This window comes from Lynx canadensis, chromosome A2, assembly GCF_007474595.2.
Source record: "Lynx canadensis isolate LIC74 chromosome A2, mLynCan4.pri.v2, whole genome shotgun sequence".
Classification (NCBI taxonomy): Eukaryota; Metazoa; Chordata; class Mammalia; order Carnivora; family Felidae; genus Lynx; species Lynx canadensis.
The window spans coordinates 122,936,450-122,963,417 of record NC_044304.2 but is presented as its reverse complement, the minus strand read 5'-3'; the positions used below and the strand labels follow the sequence as shown (position 1 = coordinate 122,963,417).

The following is a 26,968-nucleotide window of genomic DNA, read 5'->3' as shown; positions in this document are numbered from 1 at the left end:
TAAAACAATTAAAAAAATTTTTTTAATGTTTTTATTTATTTTTGAGACACAGATAGACAGAGCATGAGCAGGGGAGGGGCAGAGAGAGGGGGAGACACAGAATCTGAAGCAGGCTCCAGGCTCCGGGCTGTCAGCACAGAGCCTGATGTGGGGCTCGAACTCACGAAGTGTGAGATCATGACCTGAGCTGAAATCGGATGCTTAACTGACTGAGCCACCCAGGTGCCCCTAAAACAATTTTTAAATGTTTAGTTTTGAGAGAGAGAAAGAGAGTACGAGCAGAGGAGGGCAGAGACACAGGGAGACACAGAATTGGAAGCAGGCTCCAGGCTCTGAGCGATCAGCACAGAGCCTGACGTGGGGCTTGAACTCATGAACTGCGAGGTCATGACCTGAGCCAAAGTCAGACGCTTAACCGACTGAGCCACCCAGGCGCCCCTAGTTTTTTTCCTACTTAACAAAGCTGGCCACCCATGGCCAGCCCTCTGGGAGTGTTCTTTTTCTCCAGGTTGTCCTCTTCCACCTCCTCCCCGAAACCACAGCTGGGTCTTCCTTGCCCCCTTTTCTAAGTCAGCTTTTCTTAACTTAAGATCAAAAGTCCTGAATGCACAGTTTTTGTCTGTCTCTCAGTTTCCCCCTTATGAGTAGTAAGATGAAAAGGACCAGAGCAAGAGCAAGGCTTTGACCTCCTGTGATCCCAGGGTTTTCTGGAAGCAGAATCCAAAGATGCCATTCATGCATTTCTGCAGTAGATGGTTACTGACATTCATGTGTCATGCATGCACGGAGCAGTTAAGACAAAAAGGGGATTAAGAGGGTCTCCCTACTCTCATGGAACACACATATTGATGGGAAAGTAGACCCTAAAGAAATAACACTAACACCATCATCTACCTTTTGTCGAGCATCTCATCATGGCTGTGTGCTAAGATGGTGCTGAGTATTTCCCACATTTCATCACCCGCCCTGACACCCTTGAGAGGTAAGTATTGTGACTTAAATGTGCACGTGACGAAAATGACTTGGAAAGGTTTGGTAACACAGCAGAGGAGCCAGGACTCCAGATGAGGTCTGTCTGACTCGAAAGCCTGTGCTCTTTCCGCCTGCCATGACAGAAAACTGGTGTCAAGAGGACAGGAGTAGGATCACAGAGGGACTTGTTCTTTGGGGGTAGGTACGTTTGGTCCCTGATGTGTGAATGAGCATTCATTGGTTGGGAAAAGTGGAGAAGGCCATGAAGGTCAAAGGAGGGCGTGAATAAAGGCTTGGGGTGGGAAAGTGTCCAGAGTGGGACCCACAGGTAGAGAGTTCAGGATGCTTGGTATGCAGGGCTGTGGGGGATGGGTGGGAGTCAAAGGCCAGAAGGGTGGCTGGGGCCACATTGTGCAGGGCCCTGGCATCTGGGCATAGACTCTGTGCTGTGGAGCAGGCCATGGGGAGACTACAGATAAGACTACAAGATAGGACAAGATGGAAGACTGAAAACTCAGACGCCTTCAGAGGCCAGGCAGTAGCATAAACCAGGCCGTAGGCTGGTTCGTACTTGCTGAGGGTGCTTTGTGCCAGGCACTATTCTGAGTTCTCTAGCCTTCTGAGAATAAGGCTGCTGGAAGCTGCCTTCAGGGAGCTTATACCCTCTTGTGTCTGTGTTTGTGATGGAGAAGTGTGTCAACTCCAGATAGTGACAGGTGCTTGAGAGAGGATGATGGTCAGGGTAGACTCTGGGGCCATGCCATTTGGGTTGAGACCTGACAGGTGAGGGGGCTGCTGTTCCAGGGATGAGATCTGTAAGAGGCAGGGTATGTGGTGGTTCAGGGCAAGACGCTGGAACTAGACTGCCCAGTGAGGACTCTGGCTCTGCCATTTGCCAGCTGTGTGGCCTTGGGAATGTCACCTAACCTCTCTGTGCCTCAGATACCTTATCTATGAAGTGGGGATAACAATAGCACTACCCGTTAGGGTCATTAAGAGGACTGCATGAGTTATCACATGTAAAATGTTTAGACTGGCACCTGGACATGGAAGGGCCTGGAAGGGGAGCCACTGCTGTTGGAATCCTTGTTACCAGTTGTAGCACAGCATTCCAAGCAGGGGAAGCAAGTGACATGGGAATACCCTTTGGGAGGGAGGACGGAGGCTGGTGTAGCTAGATCTTAGCCAATTAGCAGATGCGAAGAGAAGGTGAGGTCAGATCAGGGAGGGATGTGTCGGCAGCGATTTGAACACCACGAGAAGTGCTGGTGGGTTTTAAGTGGGGAAGTCATGCAGTCTGATGGGCTGGTGGTGCACGGAGAAGGGGCACGAGTGGAGTGGGAGACTCTGGGATGATGTTGGGGTCATCTAAACAGAGGGCCCTGGATGCTTGGGCCGGAGTTTTAGGTGAGAGGAGCTAGAAGGAGTGGTGGGAGTTAGGGTATGTTTTAGAGGTAAGGCCTATAGGGTTTATACATTACTATTGTGTCCTGATCTACTGTGGTGCAGAAGGGAGGGTAGGGAAGGGTGATAGCATTTGCTGAGATGGGCAAGCCTGGGGGAGAGCAGATTTCTGGCAGAAACACAATTCTGCTTGTACGGCTTGAGAGTCCTAATGCATGTGTCTCAGGTAGGCACCTGGGACCAGGGCCGTCTGGTGTGAGCAGCAGGGATCTGTGCAACTGTGAACTGTTCCCAAGGGGATTCGGATCATTTAAACACTGTGCTCGCCAAGCTCAATACACCTGCCTCCAATTTGTGACCCCCCCCCAAATGGTTCCCAAACTTCCATCCAGCTGAGAAGATCGATTGCCAAGCTGAGAGCACGCCTTTAACTGGTTGGTAGCAGGGATCTTTGGCTCCTGCAGGGGACGGCTCCTAGCGGCAGGGGGGTCTCTGTCCCAGGCCCTCTGTGGCTTCACGACTGGACCTGGCTGCCTCCACTCCTTCTCCAGTCCTTCACTCAGCAGCCGAGTATGCAGGCCGGAGGGAAATCCCACGGGAAGATGTCGGCTCTGCTGTGGGGAGCTGAGTCCAGTGGGCATGTGAGTTCCTTGCCCAAGGGTACAGTTTTTTCTGTGTCTAGTTTTATTTGTTTGATGCATTTGATCTGCTCAGCCTGCAGCCGGTCAGTAAAGACGTGATGATCTACGTTGCTGGACAGCATAGTGCCTGCGGCGCACACCTGAGCCACGTTTGGGAGGAGCCAGGCATGCGCACTAGCTGTCTTGAGCTCAAGGTCCTGCAAAGAGCGTGCGTGAAGACGGAGTGACTCTAGTTCGTCCTGGCTGGGAGGTTCACTTCTTACCTCGGATCTGAGCAGCTCTTTGCTCATTTTGGTCTTTGCACCCTGCTGGTGGCACGCTCCGGGTGGGGAGTGATTTTCTAGTTCAGCTCTGTTCTTTTTCACGCCCACTGAGGCAGATGAGTTTCCCTCTCCCTCTCTGCTTGGACCCTCCTTCTCACATGCACACACTCTCAGAATCTGTCCTTAAGTACGTTTCAAGGTCCTGCTGTGAACAGTTCTTTCTCACAAAATTGCTGGGGGGAAAAAAAACAACCAGGGAATTGGACGTTAAATTCCATCGTGTACATTTTCAAAACCACACTGGGGCTTTCCAAGGGGCTCTCAGAAAGTGTGCTTGGCTATTTCTTTTCAAAGTGGGTTATGTCCTTTAACACTTCTTTATTCAGAGTGGGGTTTGTGGGCCAGCACCAACGACATCACCTGGGAGCTTGTCTGAAATGCAAAGTTTCAGGCCCCACTCCTGCACTGGAACAAGATCCTCAAGTGATTTTTATGCACAGAAAAGTCTGAGGTGTGGTACTTCAGACAGCAGTCTTCTGGAAAACACTCAGTCCGTTTGGATGATTCCTGATTATACAGTACAGAAAATGGTTCCCAGGTGCCCTTTGTCTCCTGGGAAGGTGGGGATTTGGCTTAGCCTGGAGATCATCGTGGAGGTGAATGTTGTTAAGCAGTGGGTTGCTGAGGCTTATTTAAAATGACACATGTATTCTCTTCTTTTGGCAGTGATTTAAATGACTTGACTTTTGTGAGTGAAGACCTCTGGTTATTTTTGTCAAAGGAGGAGGGAACAGGGAGTGTCAGTCGGGGTCGAGGGGGCTCAAGGGTATGACAGTTGTCATCAAATGTTGAATGAGCCCTCAGATTTCATCATCATGAAGAAGAACCTTCTAAGGTTGTGGAACAGGTTAAAGGTGAAGGGGCCCGTCTCCAGAGGGGCAGTTGGGGTGTTGCAGGGGATCCAAGCAGGGCATATGGGGTTGGATCAGACCTCTTTTTTAAAAAAAATTATTATTTTTTTTTAAATTTTTAAAATTTTATTTTTGAGAGAGAAAGAGCACGAACAGGGGAGGGGCAGGGAGAGAGACAGGGACAGAGGATCCGAAATGGGCTCTGCACTGACAGCAGAGAGCCCAACATGGGGCAAGAACTCATGAACCGTGAGATCATAACCTGAGCTCAATTCGAATGCTTAGCCAATGGAGCCACCCAGGTGCCCCAAGGATCAGACATCTTTTAATGCGCGTTCCAGCCGTGTGAACCGCAGAAGAGAGAAGGACTCATATAACTGAGTTTCGAGCCCAGCTTTCCCATTTACTGGCCCTGATTTGGGCAAGTTACTTCACTTTTCTAAAGCCTCAGTTCCCTCATCTGAAGATAGGGATGATAATACTTGCCTTGTGGGATGGTGTGAAAATTAAATGACAATTATGGATGTAAAGTTCCCATCAGGGCCTAACGTGACATACGGGTGTAATGCATTTTTGTGTCCCTCCTCTTCTTCTGTATACTTTTCTTTGCCCTGTCTGGGGTGGACTGTAATTAGTTAACAGTTTGAGCAGCCAGCTTGATATTGGATTTTAATCTCATAAAGTTCTGATTCTTGTTCTTCTGTGAGCAAGGACTTTCATTTAGCATTCAACAGAGTTTGGATCATGTCACATATTAATATTATGTTTCCCCAACTTGGCCTCAGGCTCTGTGAGGTCAGGGCCTGGTACCCTGGCCAGGTGGTTTCCGCAGAAATACCACGCACCATGATACATCCTTATTGCAACAACTCCAATAATCTGTGTCAGAAAGCTCAGTGCCTGACCACTGGGTCTCAGCTGGACTCCTAGCCACCCAAGGGCCAGTAATGTCCATCCCTGCATCCACAGCAATGGGGAAGAGGGCGCTCAAGGGGGACTCAATAGAGGTTAATAAATTGTTTGATCTACGTCACGGGAAGCTATGGAAAGTCAGTTTGAAACCTGACAACTTGGAAAGAGGGATCAGGGAAAGGAAGCAAGGAAGTGATTGAAATAAGTAAATTTCACTTTTTTATTAATATCCCACTCTTTTCCATAAAGGATTGGTGCATATAGCAAAATAGAAAGCAATATATAATTTGTGGGATGAGGGAGGATATAGATAAATAAACAAATGTATAAAATCAGGACCAGAGAAGAAAGAAATACATTTCATGAGTCTTCCCATATGACCCAAGTTCCTTCAAATTAAAAAAAATAATAATAAAGACAATATGTTTTCCAAGCAATCTTCTCAGGTTGGCAAAGGTTTCTTTGATTTTTCTCTCTGTGTTTTTTTGCGCCCTGGTCTGAGTGAGCGGGTGAGCCATTCTGCCCTCTGGCAGGCAAGCCTTGCCCTCTGTAAGGGTTTGCCCATTACCCTAGGAAAGGAGGGTCTGGAAGGTGTGCTATCCCTGCCACTTTCAAGTTATCAGCCCTGATGAGTCATCACTACAAATTGGTTTTATTTTCTTTTGTGCAAGAGCTTGATTCAGAGTTGATTTGACAGCCAAATTGGCCTGGAAGGTATAATGAGGCAATGCTGAGCATCTCTGAATACAGAAGGGGAGACAGGAACCAGGCTGCGGTGTGGTGATATCTTTTATGTCATTGGGGCACAAATTCCACCTGGATTACAGAGCTCTGTTCCACCTAAGGAACAGGAGAGCAGGGTGCCTTCCTTTGTGAGCTTTTAACTTGAGGCTACGTAGGGGGGAGACAAGGGGCTCTCCCGCCGGGTCTGGGTTTCTTGGTAGTAGGGCTCAGGAAATAGTATTAACATTTGGGGAAGTGTGATGGGTAGCACAGGGGTTAAAAGCGCTGGCTCTGGAGTAAGGCAGCACTGGATTCAATTTCCAGACCTGCCGCTCGCTAGTCGTTTCATCTCAGGCAATTTACTTAAGTTCTCAAACACTCAGTTTCCACATCTGGAAAATGGGAAAATGATAGCACTATCCTAAGAGAGTTGCTGTGAAGATAAAATTCGGTATTTATGCGGAATTATACGGTATTATATAGCTAGCATTTCTCATTTTTAGCAACTGTAATTATGTATTTTATGTAAGTAATTAACTCTATTTGTGAATTATACATTTTGTGGCCCTATTCTTTTATGTGTCATCTAATCTGGTAGGGATTTTCCCATTTACCCATCTACCCATCCCCATCCCTCCTCCCCCAGCCTCCTCCGCCCCCACCCCCGTGACAGGCTTTGAGGATACGTCAGACACCAGAAGCCTTCTCAACAAGCACTTGAGTCAGCCATCCTCAATTAGAGTTAAACATTTTTATGCTTAAAATGGATCCTGGAGTTGTCAGGCATTGATATTTATCAAACCCAGTGGGGGAAAAAGAAGCCAGACTCTTTACTTCACTCAGGACCCATCACTGTGTGAGAGTTGAAGAGATTGACTTCATCCCTTTTTCTGAGAATGCTGGGCTTGGAGCTGGAGAAACAGATGATGTTTCTGACTCTGTTACTTGGCTTTGGACTGATTTTGGACAAGTTGCTTGATCTCTCGGAGTATCAGTTTCCTTACCTGTTGAAGAGAATAGGTCGTGTCTCCTGAGGCTGTTTTTCTAAGTTGTAGTGCTTCTCATGCTAACATGAATTCGATTGTTTCTATTCCCTTGTTACTACTTTCTACCTAGAGAGGGTTTAAGAGGGCTAGGGAGTGGGCTGGTAGCTGGGGCTCTGGCAGGAACATGGCATGAAGCTCCTTCCTTTGTACCTAGTGTCTCCCCCTTCTGGAGGCCATTGCTGTGAGTCCTCACTCCCGCACCCACTCACAAAAGGATTCCTCTCTACTGAGAATCTCCTGGGCTTGTGTCAGGTATGAGGTCCCAGGCAGGTGACTTCTTCCACTCTCTGCAGGCCAGTGTGTGGCTCTCACCAGGGCTAGAGGCATGAGGGAGAGGGGCAGGCCTTAGTAAGACTTACTTTCTAGGTGTAGCCTTCTCTGGAGCATGGCTTCTATCTTTCTACCCTTCTTGGAAGGCAAAGAGGAAATGGGAAAGATGGAATGAACATGGGCTTCAGAGCCAGGGACACCTAGATTTGGATGGGAGTTCTGCCACACAATGGTGTGGTCTTAGAAAAGTTACCTGACAGTTCTGAATTCCAGTGGCCTGAATATTTATCAAATGGGAATGTCAGTCTTACTCAGTATGAAGGGCAGGGGCCATGTCTGGTTGTTCACAGCTTTACTACCTGATATCTACAGTTTAGTCAGTGCTTGATAAAGATTTCTACGTGCTGAATTGATACTTACAGGGCTTACTGTGTGCTAATGTCCTTGTGCCTTCCCCCTCCACTTCTCCTTCCAGTTCTTGGCCCCATTGCACTCTGCGTGGTAGGTTGTTAGAAGGTTAGTCATTGATTCATACGATAAAAATTGTGTGCCAGGTGTTTAGGCACGGGGGATGTAGTAGTTCTTCCACCGGCAGAGAATCATGCTCTGAGTTTGGGTCATGTCACCATGATCATGTGATCATGATCATGACCTTCTTTCCTGGTGCTTGTTCAGAGAATCCCTTGTAGTGGAAGGAGAAAGGCAATAAGCCCAGTGAGTAAAGTGCAGAGCATATGAGAAGGTGACAGTGCTGTGGGGAGGACCAGAGCAGGGAAGGGGAATGGGGGCAGAGGAAGAGCGGGGAGTCAGGAGGTGTGGCCTTGGTAATGTAGTCATGGAGGGTCTTACTTAGAAGGTGATAATGGTGATCTTGGACCAAGTCTTTCTCCCCAGCATTCCATCCAGTTTCCTTTGCTGTTGCTTGGGTCTTTGCGAGTTGACGGCAATGTGAGGTGAGCAAACATCTGTGAGCAGTTCTGAGCTTCACCTTTTACAGTAACTTGAGAACCTCATTCCAAGCCTCTCTTTTCTGGGAGTTCCTTGTGCCTGGCTTTCTAGCCCCTAGGCTTCCCAAAGGAATTCACCTTGAGAGGGTCCATGGACCGGCCTCAGAGATTGTGGCAAAACAGCAGATAGCCAATGCATCGGGCAGGTTTCCTTTCAGGAAGCCAGGCTCTGTTCCCGGCTTGTTTGCTCACTGTGTTTTCACCCGGGTACCCAGCACCCCAGCTGCGTTTATACACCCCCAGGTGCCAGAGCTTTCAAAACAAGGGTGGTAGTATTTTTGGTGCTAGTTTTGGTTACAAAGCAGTGTGCACCTGCCCAGGCCACCACCACAACTGCTTGGACCACCCTCCCTTCCTGTTCTCATGGGCTGGATTGTTTGTAGCTTAGCTGGGACATCAGTGCCACCTTCACTGCCTGGGGTTGGGGTACTCATTGTCCTGAGTTAACTTCCTGTCTCACTTGCCTCCCTCTCTCTTGTCTCCGTGGCAAACCCTTCCTTTAAGATTTGCTTCTGGCCATTTTTTGCAGGGAGGCAGGGGGATATACAACAGACACACAACAGACATACCACAGACATAGCTTTTGAGGCAATTGATTAAAATCCATACTCCTGTTCCCACTTGCAGGGGTTCTGATTCAGTGTTTCTGGGATGGGGCTAAGGAATCTGGATCATCGTCGTCATCATTATCATCACGATTTTAAAGTCCATTCCTTAGCTCATCAGGCTGGGATAAACCCAGATTGAAAGGCATAGTTTGCTTCCCTAATTTATTTGTATGTGAAGGCTGAGAGTGAAATCTCTTGTTACAGTCCACTCAGACTCTAGCCCAGGGCCAAGCTCACGGTTGGTGCACAGTATGCATGTGTTGAAGGTTGGAGGCAATCCTTCTATAAGAAACCTTCGCAATGCGAAGAGTTGCTCACTAATTGGTCCCCATAGTTATGTTTGCAATCTTAACAGTTGCTTTTTTTCTTAAAGCAGAGGTATGTCTCTGTTGAGGATTTTAATGACAAAACAAAAGCATCCTGAAAAGAAGAACTGAAAAGCAGTAATTACTTTTTGAAGGAATTTGAGACACATCTTCCTCCCTAAAGGTTGCTTTGGTAAAGGTGTATGAAGTTACACCATTTATTAGTACTTCTCAGTTGCTCAGTGGAATCATCTGGGAGCTTAACAGGTATCCATGCTTGGGTCCCATCCCCAAGGCTCTGTTTAATTGGTCTGGGGTATGGCCTAGACATCAGGATTTTTAAAAGTTCCCTAGGTAGTTCTTTTTTTTAATTTTCATTTTTTAGCTTATTTATTTTGACAGAGACAGAGACAGCATGGCGGGGTGGTATAGAGAGAGAGAGAAGGAGAGAGAGAATCCCAAGCAGGCTCTGTGCTGCCAGTGTGGAGCTCAAAGTGGGACTCGAACCCTGAAACTGTGAAATCACGATCTGAGCCAAAACCAAGAGCCAGATGCCTAACTGACTGAGCCACTCAGGTGCCCTCCCCCCACCCCCAAATTCCCTGGGCAATTCTAATGTGCGACAAGGGTTGCAAATCCCTGATTTAGAAAGTGTGGAACTCCTTGGAGAGCAGATGGGAGATTCGTTTCTGGACTCTTTATAGGGAATCGTCTGGGACTAGAGATGGAAAGTCCCCTGGATTCTGTGATCCCAAACTCCTCTGGAATCTGAATCTAAAAATGTAATTTATATAAATAGATAAATAGACATACACACACAATATCTAAAATTTTAATGTGTATCAAATAATAGACAACTTTTTCCTACCCCTTTAATAAGAACAGTTTTCCTGATTATAAACATGGTCCATGATTATCATAAACTGTTAGGTTTATGCAGAAAAGTATAAAATAGATTAAAAGTCATCCCAAATGCTAGGATGCAGAAGAAATAACTGTTAATATATCTAGCGCACATCTTTCCACTCCTTTCTCTGTACCCATATAGACACGTAGCCTAGATATACAAGTCAACATCATATGTACTGGTCTGTATGTTTTGCCCAACAGTATGATATGGATAAGTTTCCTTAAATCTACATAATTATTTTTATGAGATTTTGCCAAATTCAAGCTCTAATTGCATCTGATAAATGGAACATCTACTCTGTTGTTAAAGCTTGCTGTATATTTTTTAAAAAATAAAAGGCAAACAGCAGAGGACTCTTCCACTGGCCAAGAAGCCCAGGTGTGTCCCAACAGTCTGTGGAGGCTGCCTGGGAAGTTTGTGGGCTGGGGACAAAGGGCTCAGTGAGCTTGGCCACAACCACTTTTTGTAGTGCTGGTCTCTGTTGAGTTTTAGTTTCATTCAAAACAACTTTTATTTTCATTTGCCTTGTGGACCATGCAGAGAATATAGAAAGCCCAATGCAGACCAGCAAAGAGCTGCCTCTTGAGCATGCAGGAGACAGAACCACCCATAGCGGGCGTCCCAGTGGTGAGCCATTACTGGCCGGTGGACTGGACAGCCGCTCAGTTAGTCAGAGAAGCCTACAATCTAAATTTTGTATTTGAAATCTCTTGATTTTTAAATGTAGATGATTGTTTAAAAATTTAAAACATTGTGGGGCCAAACAACACACCTGGGCCTTTTTATTATCCTCTGGAAGCCAGTCTTAGGTTTCTGGTCTACTAAGCCATCTGCGGCAGTGGTATGGATTCGGTCTACTTGATTTAGTTTTTTTTTTTTTTAATGTTTATTTATTTTTGAGAGAGAGAGACAGAGAGAGAGAGAGTGTGTGTGTGTGAGCAGGGGAGGGGCAGAGAGAGAAGGACACAACAGAATCTGAAGCAGGCTCCAGGCTCTGAGCTGTCAGTGCAGAGCCTGACGTGGGGCTCGAATTCACAAATGATGAGATCATGACCTGAGCTGAAGTCTGACACTTAACTGACTGAGCCACCCAGGTGCCCCTACTTGATTTAGTTCTGAAAACACTGACCCTATGTGTTATTCTGTGTGGCGCTCACTCTGTGTTCAGAAGACTGAAAATACAAAGGTGCTAAGTTATGATCCTTGTCTTGGGTGGGGTAGGTTGTAGTTGAGAGGAGCTTTTCTCAAAATTTGGTCCCCAGGCCAGCTCCTCAGTATCACCTGGGAACTTGTTAGAAATGCAGATTCTCACTGAGTCAGAATTTTTATTTTAACAAACCCTGCAGTCTATTCTAACCAACCTTCCTGCTTGTTCTGATGCCTGCTAAAGTTTGCTAACTACTGTCTGGGAAGGGAGTTGGGTGTATGCAGAGATCAATGGGATGGAGAAGCTGTGATGAGCGTCAGGGAAGCTTTTCAGAAATGAATGTCTCCACCTGAATCTTGCAGGATGAGTGTGACTTGGCAGGTGAGGCAGTGGGGAGGGGTGTCCTGGGGAGGGAGGGTGTGTGTAGGGCGTGTTTAGGAATTTTCAGAGTATGTGACTGAAGGATGCTCTGGCAAATAGAGTGAGCTGAGAAGAATAGGTGAGGCCAGGTGTTCGATGACCAGGTCAGGTTAGCTGGATTGTGTCTTGTAAGTGTTGGGACATCGCTGGAGACCTTTAAGTAGGGGAGGGTGGTACTGGGTCTATGTTTAGGAAAATAATCCTGCTGGCATGGTTCAGATTCCTTCTGGGTAGAAACAAGTCTCTTGGTACTCCACTGGCCTAGATCTCGATTCCTGCCTCTCCTGGTCTGACTTGGATCTGGGTCAGCAATTCCCATCCTTGGAAAGGGTGGTGGGGAGAGGAGGTAAAAGCCCTGGAGTGAGGAAACAGCCATCGCTGCAGTGTAAAATGGTGACAGTATTGTCACTGCTCCTCTTCCTTCCCACAGGGAAGATGCTCACTCTCCAAGCTGAACAATTTCGTGGCTGCTGGTGTTCACAGCAATGGAAGTGGTTTTTGTTTTTCTACTTTAAAAGTAGCCCATCAGGGGCGCCTGGGTGGCGCAGTCGGTTAAGCGTCCGACTTCAGCCAGGTCACGATCTCGCACTCCGTGAGTTCGAGCCCCGCGTCGGGCTCTGGGCTGATGGCTCAGAGCCTGTTTCTGATTCTGTGTCTCCCTCTCTCTCTGCCCCTCCCCCGTTCATACTCTGTCTCTCTCTGTCCCAAAAATAAATAAACGTTGAAAAAAAAAATTAAAAAAAAAAAAAGTAGCCCTTCAGTTTCTGCAGCAAATATTTTTGGGGAAGAAACCCTTGCTCTGTTTCTTTAAAGAAGGATCTCTGGAGAGGAAACAGTTTGAACTCAAGGCCAGGGAAACTCATGTCAGTACCTAAGGAGGGCTTGCTCCTCTCTGCCTCTCTTACCCTCTTCCTTTTGGAAATGCTGGGGTGTGGGAGGTAACGGAGGCAGGTAATGTCACACCCCCCTTCCCCCGTTGTTTTTTTTTTTTTTTTTTTTTTTTTCAACGTTTATTTATTTTTGGGACAGAGAGAGACAGAGCATGAACGGGGGAGGGGCAGAGAGAGAGGGAGACACAGAATCGGAAACAGGCTCCAGGCTCTGAGCCATCAGCCCAGAGCCCGACGCGGGGCTCGAACTCATGGACCGCGAGATCGTGACCTAGCTGAAGTCGGACGCTTAACCGACTGCGCCACCCAGGCGCCCCTACCCCCGTTGTTTTTTTAATAACATCTTGTTTGTCATCCACAAAGAGAGTGAAGACAATGGGCCATGCAAATGACAGGAAAGTAGACTGAGTTTGGATCCATGAACTTTAAAAATCTGTCCACATGTAGTGAATTGTGAAATCTTTACCTTTGTGAGAGGGTGAAAAGAATTTTTTCACTCCTTCCATGCTTTGCAAAATTGATGTAATGTTTATGAAGTAGTTATTTCTTTTGTCCCGCTGCTGCAACTTTGCATACATTAATGATTACTTTAGCACCCCTTTTATTCTGCCTGTCTAGTGAGTGTTTTTTTCTAAGCTGAAATGAACAGGTTTTTCCAGTTGATTGCTTTGGATGTTCTGTTCAAGTTGACCACAACTATCGTGCCTGTTTACTATGAATATATAAAACAAGCAAGCTATAATCCTTATGGGCATTAAAAGTGATATTTAAAGTGAATGAAACTTGTGTTTCCACTTAATGATTGATCTCATTTTTCTTCACAAAGGTGGTGTTCATAAATATAGGGGATATTAATTATGACTCTGTCCACATGACAAATTATTTAGACGCTTATCAGAGGAGGGTAAAGTGCCCTGCTGAGAAGCTTTAAGGGTAGGGTTTTCTAGAGCAGTTCTCTGAAGAATTTTCTTGATCCCCTCTTTTGAACTCCCTTGTTTGTTAGTGTCTAAAGTTAAATATCTTTCTTAATAAAAACTAACCCTGTTGTTACCTTCTGAAATCCTGTCTTGGCGTTGGCCCTATCCATCTGAGCATAGTGGTTTTATGTTAAGTGGTTGGGGTGCATTTATGTGTTTTAAGACAGCCTGATAAGTGGAAGCTTGAACCAGAAGGACGTACACAGGTTTGGAAGTCAGACATTCATGCCTCTTAATGTGTGGGTGCAAGCCACTTTCCACCTTGAGGCATAGGAAATTACAAATTGCTTAGGTCCTCTCCAGCTTTATTCAAATGCACTTAATCAAAATGATGAAGACATCTGTCCTCATTTAGACATTGAGAGCAGCAATGGAAATATAGACAGAGAATATAGGCAGAGTGAATATAGACAGAGTGAAGTTGCTTTTATTTTCTTACAAAGATCCTCAAACATAGTTTAATGTGAAATCCCCCAGAGGATTAGCTGTAGGTTGGGCATATTCTGTGGACATATGTGCCTTGCTTTTATTGCATTGTCTGCTTTTCTTTTTCAGTCGCAAATGAAGCTGGGGACAAGCCTGCCAGACCACTTGCCCGCTTCTCTCGTGAGTAGATCTTGTTTCACTCCTTTCCTGGGCTCCTTCAGAGGCTTTATTGCCTGCGCAGTCCACACTTGTAATCCTGCCAGCTGTCAGTAAAACACTGTCGATAATAGAGTAATATAGGAAGTGTCTTTAATGGGTTAATATTTCATTTGAGCCCCATCGTGGGTGAGCTATTCATTGCTATTGCCCTTTCAACCCTTAGAGCTGTAGTTTATCAAACTGTGCTTTAGGGTTTTGCTCTTCAAAGTGGGGTCCTGGGAGCAGGAGGATTGGCATTGCCTGGGGACTTTGAGAAATGCAGAGCCCCAGACCCACTGAATCAGTATCTGAATTTAACAAATCCCTAGGTGATTTCTGTGCACATTTGAATTTGAGAACTGTTGCCCTGGGAGTCCTCTCAGAGAGTTCTGCACTCAGGGGCGGGCTTTTTATGACGACAGCATGAGGAAGAGTATGTAAAATGCTTGTAGTTGCCAAGGTCCACACATGTGTGAAAGCATCGTCACCACCCACAGTGGATTTCTGGGCTAGCTCCACTGGCTTTACCTTATTTAGGTGACATTTCGAAGCTTGTGTGAAATTTACCTCACTTAGGTGACATTTTGAAGCTTGTGTGAAATTTACCTCACTTAGGTGACATTTTGAAGCTTGTGTGAACATTGTGAAGATAGGTTGAATGCTTTTCCTTGGGCACAGGGATCCCTGTAAGGGCCTTGGAGCTCCCCATCAATTTCACTTGGCTCTTTTGTCTGTAGGTCTTGATCATTAGTGGGAGAACGGGAGTCAAAAGCCTCTCAGTGTTTTCTGTGCCAGGGTGATCAGCAAACTATGCGGCAAGTGAATGCTCTCTCTGGAATGAAAACCCAGATTGCAACAAGGGAGCAGAAATACCAGAGGTTGAGCGGGGCTGGGTGGAGATGCTCCCCGAACCAGACAGGCATGGAGTGGAGAAATGGTGGAGCAGGAAATCAAAACAGGAGGATTTTTCTTTCCAGCACCAGCACGACTTGCTCGCTTTCACTTAGAGTAATTTCACTAAAACTTTCTGGGCCTCAGTTTTCTCCCTCTGAAAAATAGGGAATCCGTACCCATCTTCTCTCCTTTATAAAAAAGTTACCTTCTTTGGAAGTCATGGCACACAAATTCCCTGTCATGGCCTTATTTCCTAAGGTGGATCGAGTTTTGGGTGTGGATACCGCCATAGTAAGCCTTAATGTGTAGAATCAAAAGTATAATTTTTCTATTTAGAGGGCCTTCTTCTAAATTCTGCCTTCCAGTTCTTTTGGGAAGGCTTCAAACTTTGGGATTGGTTCCTAGAAATGGCTTTTATAGAACTGTAATAATAGATGATAATGTGAGAGCATTAAGTGCTCACATTTTAGAAGGTGTGTAATAAAACACTCCTTTCTCACTTCCCTCCTACCTGGAACCATTACTTCCCAAAATAAGCATTTCATCCCACGGCTCAATGAGGATGATGAATATGCCTTTAGTCCCTTTGTTTCTTGATCTCCCAAGCAGTAGTCAGGCAAGTTAATAAGCTGAAATGGTAACCCAACCACGCCGGGCACACTGTGCTGCGTGCATCTCCTCGGGAGTCCCCGAAGTTTTGATGCTCATCAGGAGATGTAGGAAGGGGACGGGATGGGGGCCTTTCACCGTGAAGCCAGAATGAAACCTGGAGCAGCCGGTCCCTTCCCAGATAGAAGAGGGTGACTTCACTTGTAAATGGCTTCCACAACTTCTGAGTTGTGTGTCTGGGTTGAAAAGAGGATATGTCACTTGAAAGCTTATTCGTAGGAGATAAGTGAAGAGATGAAAGAAAAAATATCCTTTTAGGAAAAAAAGTAATTAGTGACAAACCAATTAAGTTGGGCTGATTCTGTGATTCTGAACCAAAAAAAAAAAGGAAAAAAATTTCCTGCCAGTGCATTGTCCTGGAAAAAAAAAATTAGATGGCACATTAGCTACTAAATTTTTTTGTAGCAAATACTAGATGGAAAATATGAGGTGGATTTTAGGAAGAAAAAAATATTTTTAAAGTTTATTTCTTTATTTTTGAGAGAGAGAGAGAGAGAGAGAGAGAGAGAGAGAGAGAGACAGCATGAGTGGGGGAAGGGCAGAGAGAGAGAGGGAGAGAGAGAATCCCAAGCAGGCTCCAAGTTGTCAGCACAGAGCGTGACATGGGGCTTGATCCCAAAACCTGCGAAATCATGAGCTGAAATCAAGGGTTGGGTGCTTAACTGCCTGAGCCACCCAGGCACCCCATATATATAGTTTTTGGCGGAGGCTCTGGGGATTGAACAGGGCATAATGAAGAAAAAATTTCTTAAAAAAAATTTTTTTTAAACATTTATTATTGAGAGACAGAGAGACACAGAGCATGAGCAGGGGAGGGGCACAGAGAGGGAGACACAGAATCCGAAGCAGGCTCCAGGCTCTGAGCTGTCAGCACAGAGCCTGACATGGGGCTTGAACTCACAAACCGCAAGATCATGACCTGAGCCGAAGTTGGACACTTAACCGACTGAGCCACCCAGGTGCCCCAAGAAAAAGATAATTCTTAATGTAGCATTGTCTAATTGAGACTTTACTTACCAAATTGAAAATGACCTTGAAGGTGTGATATGGTGTGAATGGAATGTTCACTTTGGGAAGAGTGGAAGGATTTGGTTGACAGACTTTTCTTTGGAGGCCAGAAGATGAAATACTGTGACACTCTAATTTTTGCCCCCACTGAGACACACAGAAAGCCCTGACAGTGTGCACCACCCAGCATGGATTTAGGCTAGATGGGAGTGGGCAATGAGAACATAGGTTGGAGATGCTCTGAAAGCTGGACTCAAGAGGTGGGGTGGTCAGCAGAAAGAGCTCAGGGTGGGAAGGAGGGGAGCGGGTCCACTGGCCTCCCAAGTCATCCCAGGGGTTTCATTCCCTTTGTGGGGTCTCACATTCTGATTCCTTATTCTTCTGGAATATGCTGCTCATTTCTCCAGAGATTTTGCCCATGCTTGAATCAATATACTTTTCTTGGCTTCCCCATATTGCAACAGAGGTGAACTGTGTTGATTATATTAAGAGATCCCAAAAGAGAAGCAGAGGGAAGTAGAGTGTAGAACTCATGAAAACATCTAGCTTTTCCAAGGGCTGGTTTCTGATCATGCTTGACCAGTTGGTTTGCCAGCCTTGCAGGCCTTATTCTGGTCACTTCTGCAATACAACCCATCCCCAGCTTTCTTCTTGGAACCTCTGCCTCTTAGAGGCTGACACCACCACCCAGAACCACTGAACCTTCCTCAAAGAAGTTGATGCCAAAGCCCATGGGTCAAGCTCAGTTCCTGTCACCTTTAGACTGGAGACACTTAATATGCCATGAAATAGCAGTGCTGTGGTTGTGGACTCTGTGAGTCTCTGGATCCTATCATGGCCGCTTTATCACCCCGTCCCCATCATTTTATGCTTAACAGTGGCTTTTGACCTTAATCAGAGCATTTGACTAACAGCCACAGGCATGGAGAGTAACCAGAAAGTCATTCTTCTAGGAATGGAGGTGAGGAAGGAGAAGGAAGGAGACGGGGAGGGGGATGAGATTCCAAAGCAGTGGAGAATATTATCTTTCCCTCCAAAACCTACAGAAAAATGACAGTGTCCAAGAGAATGAGGAACTGAGAGTGACCCTGACTGTAAGGTACTGTATGAGTCCAAGGCATGTTGGCTTTGGACCAACAGATGGTTTAGAATGGCACCCATTATGAGGCTAGCTGTCCTGGGGCTGGGGGTCCTGTGTGTGGGGACTTCCTTCCCATGCATCAGAGCCAGGGTGGGGGTGGGGGCATGAGCCTGTAGAGCACCTTACCTTGGTCCTGCATGCAAAACTCTCTGACAACCAGTGTCTCCATTTTACAAATGAGGACGACAAAGTTGGGAGAAAACACTGAGAATTTCTCACTGATGGAATTCTAGGTCTCCTAACTCCAAATCCTGGCTGTTCCCAGTGCACATTACTTCTTGGTCTAAGGGCTGGGTTTGCCAGCTCTGTAGCTCAGAGACTAGGGGGTCTGCTATCTTGGTAGTGGAGATGCTCAAACTTTAGCTCAGGACAGGCATCCTAGACCCACACTATAGTGGCCGTCACTACAGTTCGTTCCATCTGGGTTGGGAAGACCTTTTCCTCAAACATCGCTTCCACCAGCTCACTGATATCAGGAATTCCCTCAAATAAGGGAATCACTTGAAGACTTGAAATGCAAATTCTCTCCAGAGTGAGGACACAGGGTTCATTCTTATTATGGTGAAAATGATTGATATCAGACTTTTTAACTTTTTCCCCCAGACACCTGAAAAAATATTCTCAGTGTGTAAACAGAGGGAACAAAAGAGAGGCAATCTGGGGTCAAGCCAAGAGGGGTCTTTGTACTAGCCTAAAGAGTGGACCCTGATTATGGGGAAGCCTTTGAAAGGTTTTCACACTTGGCTGGCAACTCAGCCTTCTGTTGGAGATGGAGGTGACCTCTGGGGACCATGGCTGTGCTGTGAAGAGCTGGACCTTCGGGTGAGGAGCTCCTGGGCCTCCCCTTAGGCTGGGGCTCCTGGACTTCTGGGATGAAGTCAGCTGGTTGTGGGGCTGGGTCCCCTGCTGGCCCAGACATCTGAGATGCTGGCATGGCTACCCTCCAGTGCCATCCTGGAGAGCTTTTCCCTGGAGATGTCTGTCTTATGTGTATGTCAGCCTTTCCAGTAGACAGTAGGCTCCTGGAGGCCAAGGGCCCCACCTGGTTGAGCTGTGTACTAACCTTGCCTGGTGTAGGAATAACTGCTTGTTGAGTGAAGACAAAGTAAACTAGGACCCTCCAGCTCTGTTCCCCACTTCTCTTCCTCATCCTCACCTCATAAGCAGGGGAATGTTATCCCACTGCCGGTACACACACTCCTGAAACCACTCCAGAGCGTGTCCTCAAGGGTCTCCCAAACACGAATGTCAAGGTGTTCAGAAGCTATTAAGGGCTCAGGCTCTGGTGTTAGGCCTGGGCTTGGGTTCTCTGTCCCGGAATTCTGAATTGTGTGAATTTGGGCAGGAAACTTACCCCTCTAAGTCACACTTTATGCATTTGGATTCCAGGACGATATTATAACTTATTTCCAGAGTGGTTGTGGTTGATCACATGCCAGGGTGAGTGATAAAATACTTAAAAACATGTGACATGGTCCCCGATCTGTTAGAACAAATATTGGTCATTTGCTCTCTCTCCCTCCTCACCCCCCTTCATTCTCTCCTTCCTTCCTTCCTTCCTTCCTTCCTTCCTTCCTCCTCCCTCCCTCCCCCCCTCCCTCCCTCCCTCCCCCCTCCCTCCCTTCCTTCCTTCCTTCCTTCCTTCCTTCCTTCCTTCCTTCCTTTCTTCCTTCCTTCTTTTCACATATGTTTATTGAAGACTTCTGTGCCGGGCCCTAGAGGCACACACGAGAGTAAGTTTGTTTTCAGAGAGCTCACAATCTGATCAGACAATGCAGAAGTCAGTGGCTCCAGTGTAGTGTGTAGAAGGAAATGCTAGAGATTGTACAAGGAACTTCATGAACCAGATGGAGAGAACTCATCTGACCTGGGATGGGAGTAGATTCAAGGGAGTCCTCCTGGAGGAGATAAGCATTAGCTGAGGTTTGGGGAGTGGGTGGAGGTTAACAGGTAGACAAGGTCCATCCATGGTCATTATACTAAGTGAAACAAGTCATACAGAGAAAGACAAATACGTATGGTCTCACTTACATGTAAAATAATACCCACCCCTGCCCCACCACCAAAAAAGCTGAACTTGGAGACAGAGAACAGATTGGTGGTTGCCAGAGGTCGATAGGGGAGGGGATGTGGGGATGGGTGAAATGGGAGAAGGTGGTCAAAAGGTACAAATTTCCAGTTATAAATAAGTCCTGGGGATGTAATGTATAGCGTGGTGATGATAGTTAATAGTACTGTATAGTGTATTTGAAAGTTGCTAAGAGAATAGATCTTAAAAGTTCTTATCACAAGAAAAAAAATTTGTAACTATGTATGGTGACAGATGTTAATTAGACTTTTTGTGGTGATAAGTTCACAATGTATACAAATAAATCATGTTGTTCACCTGAAACTAAGATGTTATATGTCAATTATATCTTTTTTTTTTTTTAATTTTTTTTTCAACGTTTATTTTTGGGACAGAGAGAGACAGAGCATGAACGGGGGAGGGGCAGAGAGAGAGGGAGACACAGAATCGGAAACAGGCTCCAGGCTCTGAGCCATCAGCCCAGAGCCTGACGCGGGGCTCGAACTCCCGGACCGCGAGATAGCGACCTGGCTGAAGTCGGACGCTTAACCAACTGCGCCACCCAGGCGCCCCAATATCTTAAAAAAACAACAAAAAAACCCAGTACTTTTCAGGGCTGCATGCAGTGTTCAGATATGGCCACAGTGTGGCAGCAGAAGCCCAGAATTTGGTGTGCATCTCTACTCTAGGAGACTTAAAAGAGGCAGGCATTCAGTGCAGTGGACTTTTGTGGACTACCCAGGACATTGGAAGAGTCTGTGCAGAGGGAGGTGTTGGCCCCAAAACTTGTGTAGCCGGGAAACTCCATTCTAGAGTTTTTATTACTTCTCTAATTGAGGAGAGAATAATTTCTCCCCTGAGATGAGCAATGGTTGGAAAGAAAATAGTGGGATAAAAGCAGTAAGGAAATGGAGTCTTATTTGACCTCTTTTGCTTTTGGAGGTAAAAATCCAGATAGTGTTGAAAACAGATTATCCTATTGAAGAGCTGGAGTAATTTGGGTGGATGGATGTTAAAGCAAAGGGAGGGTCACTTGCTATATTTGTATTGGGTATATAATGTGGGTGGGTGAATGATCCCCTTCCTTGGGCAGAGAATGGGCAGGGGCAGATAGGGGTGTACAGTGAGGGTGAGTCCTGTCTGGGGTTGGGATAGAGGGTGAGCTTGCACCTATTACATGGTGGTGCCCATTGTGGAACCCCAGGGCACACTGAAAATCCTGTCTGACAGAGTGCTAGAGTCCAGCCAGAGAACTTTTTGAAATTGCTGGCCACAGCCAGGGAGGTCTGTTGCAAGCATTAGGAGCTTGAGTTGGAGTTGGATGGGTTATGGAACTATAATAATGAGAAGAAGGAGGAGATAAAATGGGTGGGAAGAAGGGCCGGGAGATGCCGTGAGCAGTGGGCTGTGGCTGGTGGCTGGGTGTTCAGTGTTTTCAGGAGCATGTACTGTGGATGAGCTAGAGCCGTATAAAGGGCCCAGGACAGGGCAGGACCTGGATCTGGAGATTTTCTGATTTGTCTTAAACAAGTCTATTTCTAAAAAGTTCAGATCTTCTATAGAGCTCTAGGTCTCACCTTAACAGTATTTAAGGACTGAATCTCTTCATTTCCCACTTGTTTCAGCAGAAACTGGAATTATAGCTTCAACAATGCCAGTTCTAAAATTTCTATACATGAAGGGTAGTGATCTAGCTCAGTGGTCCTCAAAGTGGGGTCCCTGAAACTTGTTAGAAGTACAAATACTTGGACCCCTTACCAGATTTGCTGAATTGGAAACTCTTGGGGTGGGTCCCAGCAGATGCTAGTGGTGATTCTGATGTATGCCACTTTCAGAACCACTGCTTTAGTTGTGATGGTGGTGGTGAAGGTAGAGGTGGAATCATACAATTAGTATTATTAGTATTATTATTAGTATTTCTCTATAGCCACTTGTAATTAGATATACATACAACAGAGCAAATGTTAACTGCCCTTCTCAAAGAATAGTCTGTTGTTATTTTAAAATAAAAATACTTTTATTTTTATTAAAATAAAATTTTAATAAAATTTTATTAAATTTTAATAAATTAAAATTTAATGGCTGAAGGTGAGTACGGGGAAGAGAGTCTAAAGGTACCCCTACTCAACCCTTGCAACTGGCACTGCTCTGCATCATCTCTTGAATCAAATTCTCTTTCTCTTTCTAAAGCCATCTCCTGCCAACTCCTGTCCTTTCCCCCTTCACAATAAGGTCATCATAAGCCCTTTATTTGCTGGTCCACTGGCCTCTTGCTTGCACCTCCCAGTCACGTGTACCGTCATCCTGAAACTGCAGTTTTTGTCATGACATATTTGTGTTTCAGAACCATAGACAGTTACTCCCCAATGTTTGTTCACCCAAGATCCGTCTGCCTGACCACAAGGGGTTCCAGATTGTATCTTACTCCTTTTCTCCATCTCTTTAATCAGATATAGTTATTATCAGCCAAGCAAACCTGTTTGGTTCAGTAAACAGATATATCAACCCATTATCTTACATTTGAACAATTTCAAGTTAGACTAGAACTTAAAAATGATCTAGTCCACCTCACCACCTCATGTAAAATCCAAATCTTCTTTATGGCATCCCTGTCAGGGTGTCATGAGCTGTCTGCAAGAACTGGTCTAATGGGGAAAACTCAGCTTGTCCTGGAAAGGTTGATGGTTATGGTCATAGTGAAGGCTTGGAGTATAATTGTGTTTGGGGAACTGAGACTCACTTTGATTTTCTCTTTTTGAATGTGTATGATTAGGTCTTTGAATATATCCACTGTATCACTTGGCCCCCAATATGTTAGCCATTGGTTCACCAGTGGACTCTCTGATGATGCTATAAATAGCTTCCAGGAGCTTGTGGATGATATGTAGCCCACATGTCAGCTGGAGGCTCCTGGCCCATTGAGATCTAGGTAAATAGGCCCAAATTGCTATTGTGTGCCCTTTGGAAGTTCAGAGTGCTCCTTCATGTTTCTGTGAATACCTGGGATGACCTACTATTCTCCTTGACCTGATTTCCTACCTCTGTTGATTGTTTCCTTCTATATGCTCTGGCTGTCTTATCTGCTCTGACATAGACTCAGATGTGGAACAAAGCCCCTTCTCTTCTTTTGGAGTAACCAAAGGCTGTTGGTCAAAGCAGAACTTGACTGAAGATGAGAGATCCACGAGAGAGATTACAATATGCCATTGCATGCAGACAATTATAATTCACAGTCCTGTTCTCAACAGCCCTTTCATCCATTCCACCACCGATGATTTTTTTTAAAGACCACTTTGCCCATGTAGCTCCTGGCCTTCCACCCCTTAGTCCTTCTCCCTACCCTCCTCCTTTCTTTGCCCGTATTTCCATTTCTCTCTTAGGAATTGAAAGGCCCTCCTCCCAGTTTCTCACACAGAGTAGCTTGATCATCACATTAATTGCATTGGTATCTGCTGACACTTTTGCCTTCAGCATTTCATCTCTACTCCTTTTGACTTTTTTTTTCCCTTCATGCAGACTAATTTCTTTTTCCCTAGGGAGAATTGTAATCCAGCTTATTGAGATAATAGCAAATATTTACTTCTTACTACATGTGTACAGGTTTACACAATTTAAAAATCTTATTAGAAATTTTTTGTGTGCAATGCAACCTCAGGGAGGGCAAGGAAGACATGGGTTGGCTATTGCATGCCAAGCACCTCCTCCTTTCCGCTCTCAATGTATGCTCCTTTGAATAAAGTTAGGGTGAAGTTTCTGGTTTCAGCGAAAGGTGGACTAGGGTAGCCTGAAACCCCTCCATTTTTATAAGCATGTGGAGATGCTGAGTAAAATATTTTTAAAAATACTTTAAAGTGCATAGTTAAACTTGTAATAAAGAAAGGGAACTCTGCAGGTGTAAATGAAGGAGGAATTTAATATTAGTACAGCAAGCTGTATACATGCCTGCTGATTCTGCAGCTATGCTGTGTGGCAGTGATGTTGCCAAGCCCATGGGATCTAGTAGTGTATATGTTGACATCCACACGGGGTAAGGATTTCATGCCTTGGGCAGAGTGGGGAGTTGGATCTGAGACTTTTGCCTGACCTTGGGCTCTTAAAACTTAGATGAAATGGATCATTTCCTTGAGAAACACAAGCCACTACAATTCGCCAGTTGTGAAATAGCCAACAGCTTTATAACTATTAAGAAAATTGAATTAGTAATTAAAAATTCCCCCAAAGAAACCTCCACACCCAGTTAGTTTAACTGGAAAGTTCTACCAAATTTTTAAAGAAAAATTAACAGCAATTCTACATATTCCCTTCCAGAAAATAGGGAGGAGGAAATATTTCCCAATTCATTTTATGAAGTTAGTATTACTCTGATACCAAAACCAGAGAAAGACTATAGATCAATATCCTTATGAATGTAGATATAAAAGTTTAAACAAAATATTAACAAAATGATTCAACAATATAAAAAGAATTGTACATCATGCCTAGTGGGGTTGATTCTCTTTCATCATTGAAAATAAATGTAATTCACCATACTAACAGGCTAAAGAGAAAAAAATCACATGATCATATCAATTGATGTCAAAAAAGCATTTGATGACGTTAAACAGTCATGATAAAAGCTCTTAGGGAAAGAGGAATATACGGGAATGTCCTCAATTTGATAAAGAGCATCTAATACAAACCTACAGCTAACATTATTCTAAGACTGATACTTTCCCCCTAAAATTGGGAACAAGATAAGGATATCTACTCACATCCTTTTATCAACATTGCGTTGAAAGTTGTAGCCAGTGCAATAAGGGAAGAAAATGAAATAAAATGCATACAGTTTAGAAAAGAAGAAATCAAATTGTCTCTGTTTGCAGAAGGCATGATTGTTTATCTAGAAAATTGTCAAGAATCTATTAAAAGCCTTCTAGAACTAATAAGTGAATTCAGCAAGCTTATAAGATATGAGATAAACATAAAATAATCAAAATTAAAAATAAAGTAGTATTTTCAATTGCTCAATAAAAGTGAAATGTATAGGTATAAATCTAACAAAACATGTATATGAGACTTACACGTGGAAAACTACAATGGTGATGAAGTGTCAAAGAAAATCTAAATAAATGGAAAGATAGACTGTATTCATGGATTGGAAGAGTCAACATAGTGAAGATGCCAATCCTCCCTAAATTGATATACAAATTTAACACGATTCCTATGAAAATCCCAAGGAGAGTTTCTGTAGATATAGACAAGTTCGTTTTACAATTTATATGGAAATCTCAAAGGAACTAGAGTAGCTAAAACAATTTTGGAAAAGAAGAATGAGGTGTAAGGAATCAGTCTATTCAATTTCAAACTTAAAGTATACTTACAGTACTAAAGACTAGGTGGTACTGGTAAAAGGATAGATTCATAGGTCAATGGAACAGAATAGAGAAGCCAGAAATAGATTCACACAAATATGCCCAACTGATTTTTGACAAAGGCATAAAAGCAATTTAATAGAGCTAAGATAGCCTTTTCAACAAATGGTGCCAGTGTATTTGGACATTCATAGGCAAAAATACAAACCTCAACCTAAGTCTCAAACTTTATACAAAAATTCACTCAAAGTGGGTTATGGACTTAAAGATAAAACCTTATGCTATGAAACTTTTAGAAAAAAAAAAAGAAACAGAAAAAAGTCACAGGATTATAAGGGTTGGCAAGAAAGACTTGGAACTAAGAGTATGATTCATAAAAGGAAAACATTGATAAATTGGACTTCACTAACACTAGAAACCTTTGTTCTGCAAAAGACCCTGTTAAGATGTTGAAAAGACAGGCTAGAAAGTGGGAGAAAATATTTGCAAATAATTATGCTATCTAACAGAGTTCTAGTATTATATAAAGAATTCTCAAAACTCAAAAGTAAAAAAGAAAACAAGCCATTCAGAGTATGGCCAAAAGACAGAAAGAGACATTTTACCAAAGCAGATACATAGATGATAAGTAAGTACTTGAAAAGATGTGCAACTTGATTGGCCATTAGGGAAATGCAAATTAAAACCACAGTGAGACACAACTACCAGAATAAAAAAATAGTGACCACATCAAATCCTGCAAGGATGCAGAGAACCAGCATCATTCATACATTGCTGGTGGCAAGCCACTTTTAAAAAGTTTGGCTGTTTTTTCTTAAAAAGTAAACAATGCAACTACCACATGACCCAGGAATTGCACTTCTGGGCATTTATTCCAGAGACACAAAGACACAAAAACCTGTACATGTGACACCTCACACCTGTTAGGATGGCTAGTGTAAAAGAAAAAAAAATAAAAGAAAACCCAAAAATATTGGCAAGGATATGGAGAGATTGGAACCCGGTGGGAATGTGAAGTCGTGTAGCCGCTATGGAAAACAGTTTGGTAGTTCCTCAAAAACTCAAAAATAGAATTACCGTTTGAGGGGCGCCTGGGTGGCGCAGTCGGTTAAGCGTCCGACTTCAGCCAGGTCACAATCTCGCGGTCTGTGAGTTCGAGCCCCGCGTTGGGCTCTGTGCTGACCGCTCAGAGCCTGGAGCCTGTTTCCGATTCTGTGTCTCCCTCTCTCTCTGCCCCTCCCCCGTTCATGCTCTGTCTCTCTCTGTCCCAAAAATAAATAAACGTTGAAAAAAAAAATTAAAAAAAAAAAGAATTACCGTTTGATCCAGCAATTCTGCTTCTGGGTGTGTACCCCAAAGAACTGGGTAAAGAACTGGGGTGTTATTCACAGTACCGCAGAGGTGGAATCAGCCCAGGTGGATGAATGGATGAACCAAATATCTACAGAAGAAAACGTACATACAGTAGAATGTTATTCAGCCTTAAAAAGGAAGGAAATTCTGGCACAAGCTACAACATGGATGCATCTTGAGCCATTATGCTAAGTGCAATAAGCCAGTCACAAAAATATAAGTACTGTATGATTCTACTTACTTGAGGTACTTAAGAGTAGCCAAATTTACAGAGACAGAAAGTAGCATCATGCTTACCAGGGGCTGAGAGGAGGGGACAGTTAGTTTCATGGGGACACAGCTCAGTTATACAAGATGAGAAGAGTTTTGGGGATGAAGGGGGATGGCGGTTGCACAAAAACTTGAAGGTATTTAGTGCCACTGAACTTAGTTACACATAAAAATGGTTAAGATG

General features: G+C 44.5%; 1 protein-coding gene across 1 annotated transcript in view; it reads left to right on the top strand.

Annotated features, from left to right (window-relative positions):
* PDE1C (phosphodiesterase 1C) overlaps positions 1 to 26,968 on the top strand; it is a 509,458-nt gene that overhangs the window by 79,320 nt on the left and 403,170 nt on the right. The window contains 1 exon segment of the mRNA XM_030308191.1: positions 13,962 to 14,012. Coding sequence (XP_030164051.1) covers positions 13,962 to 14,012 — 51 coding nt within the window.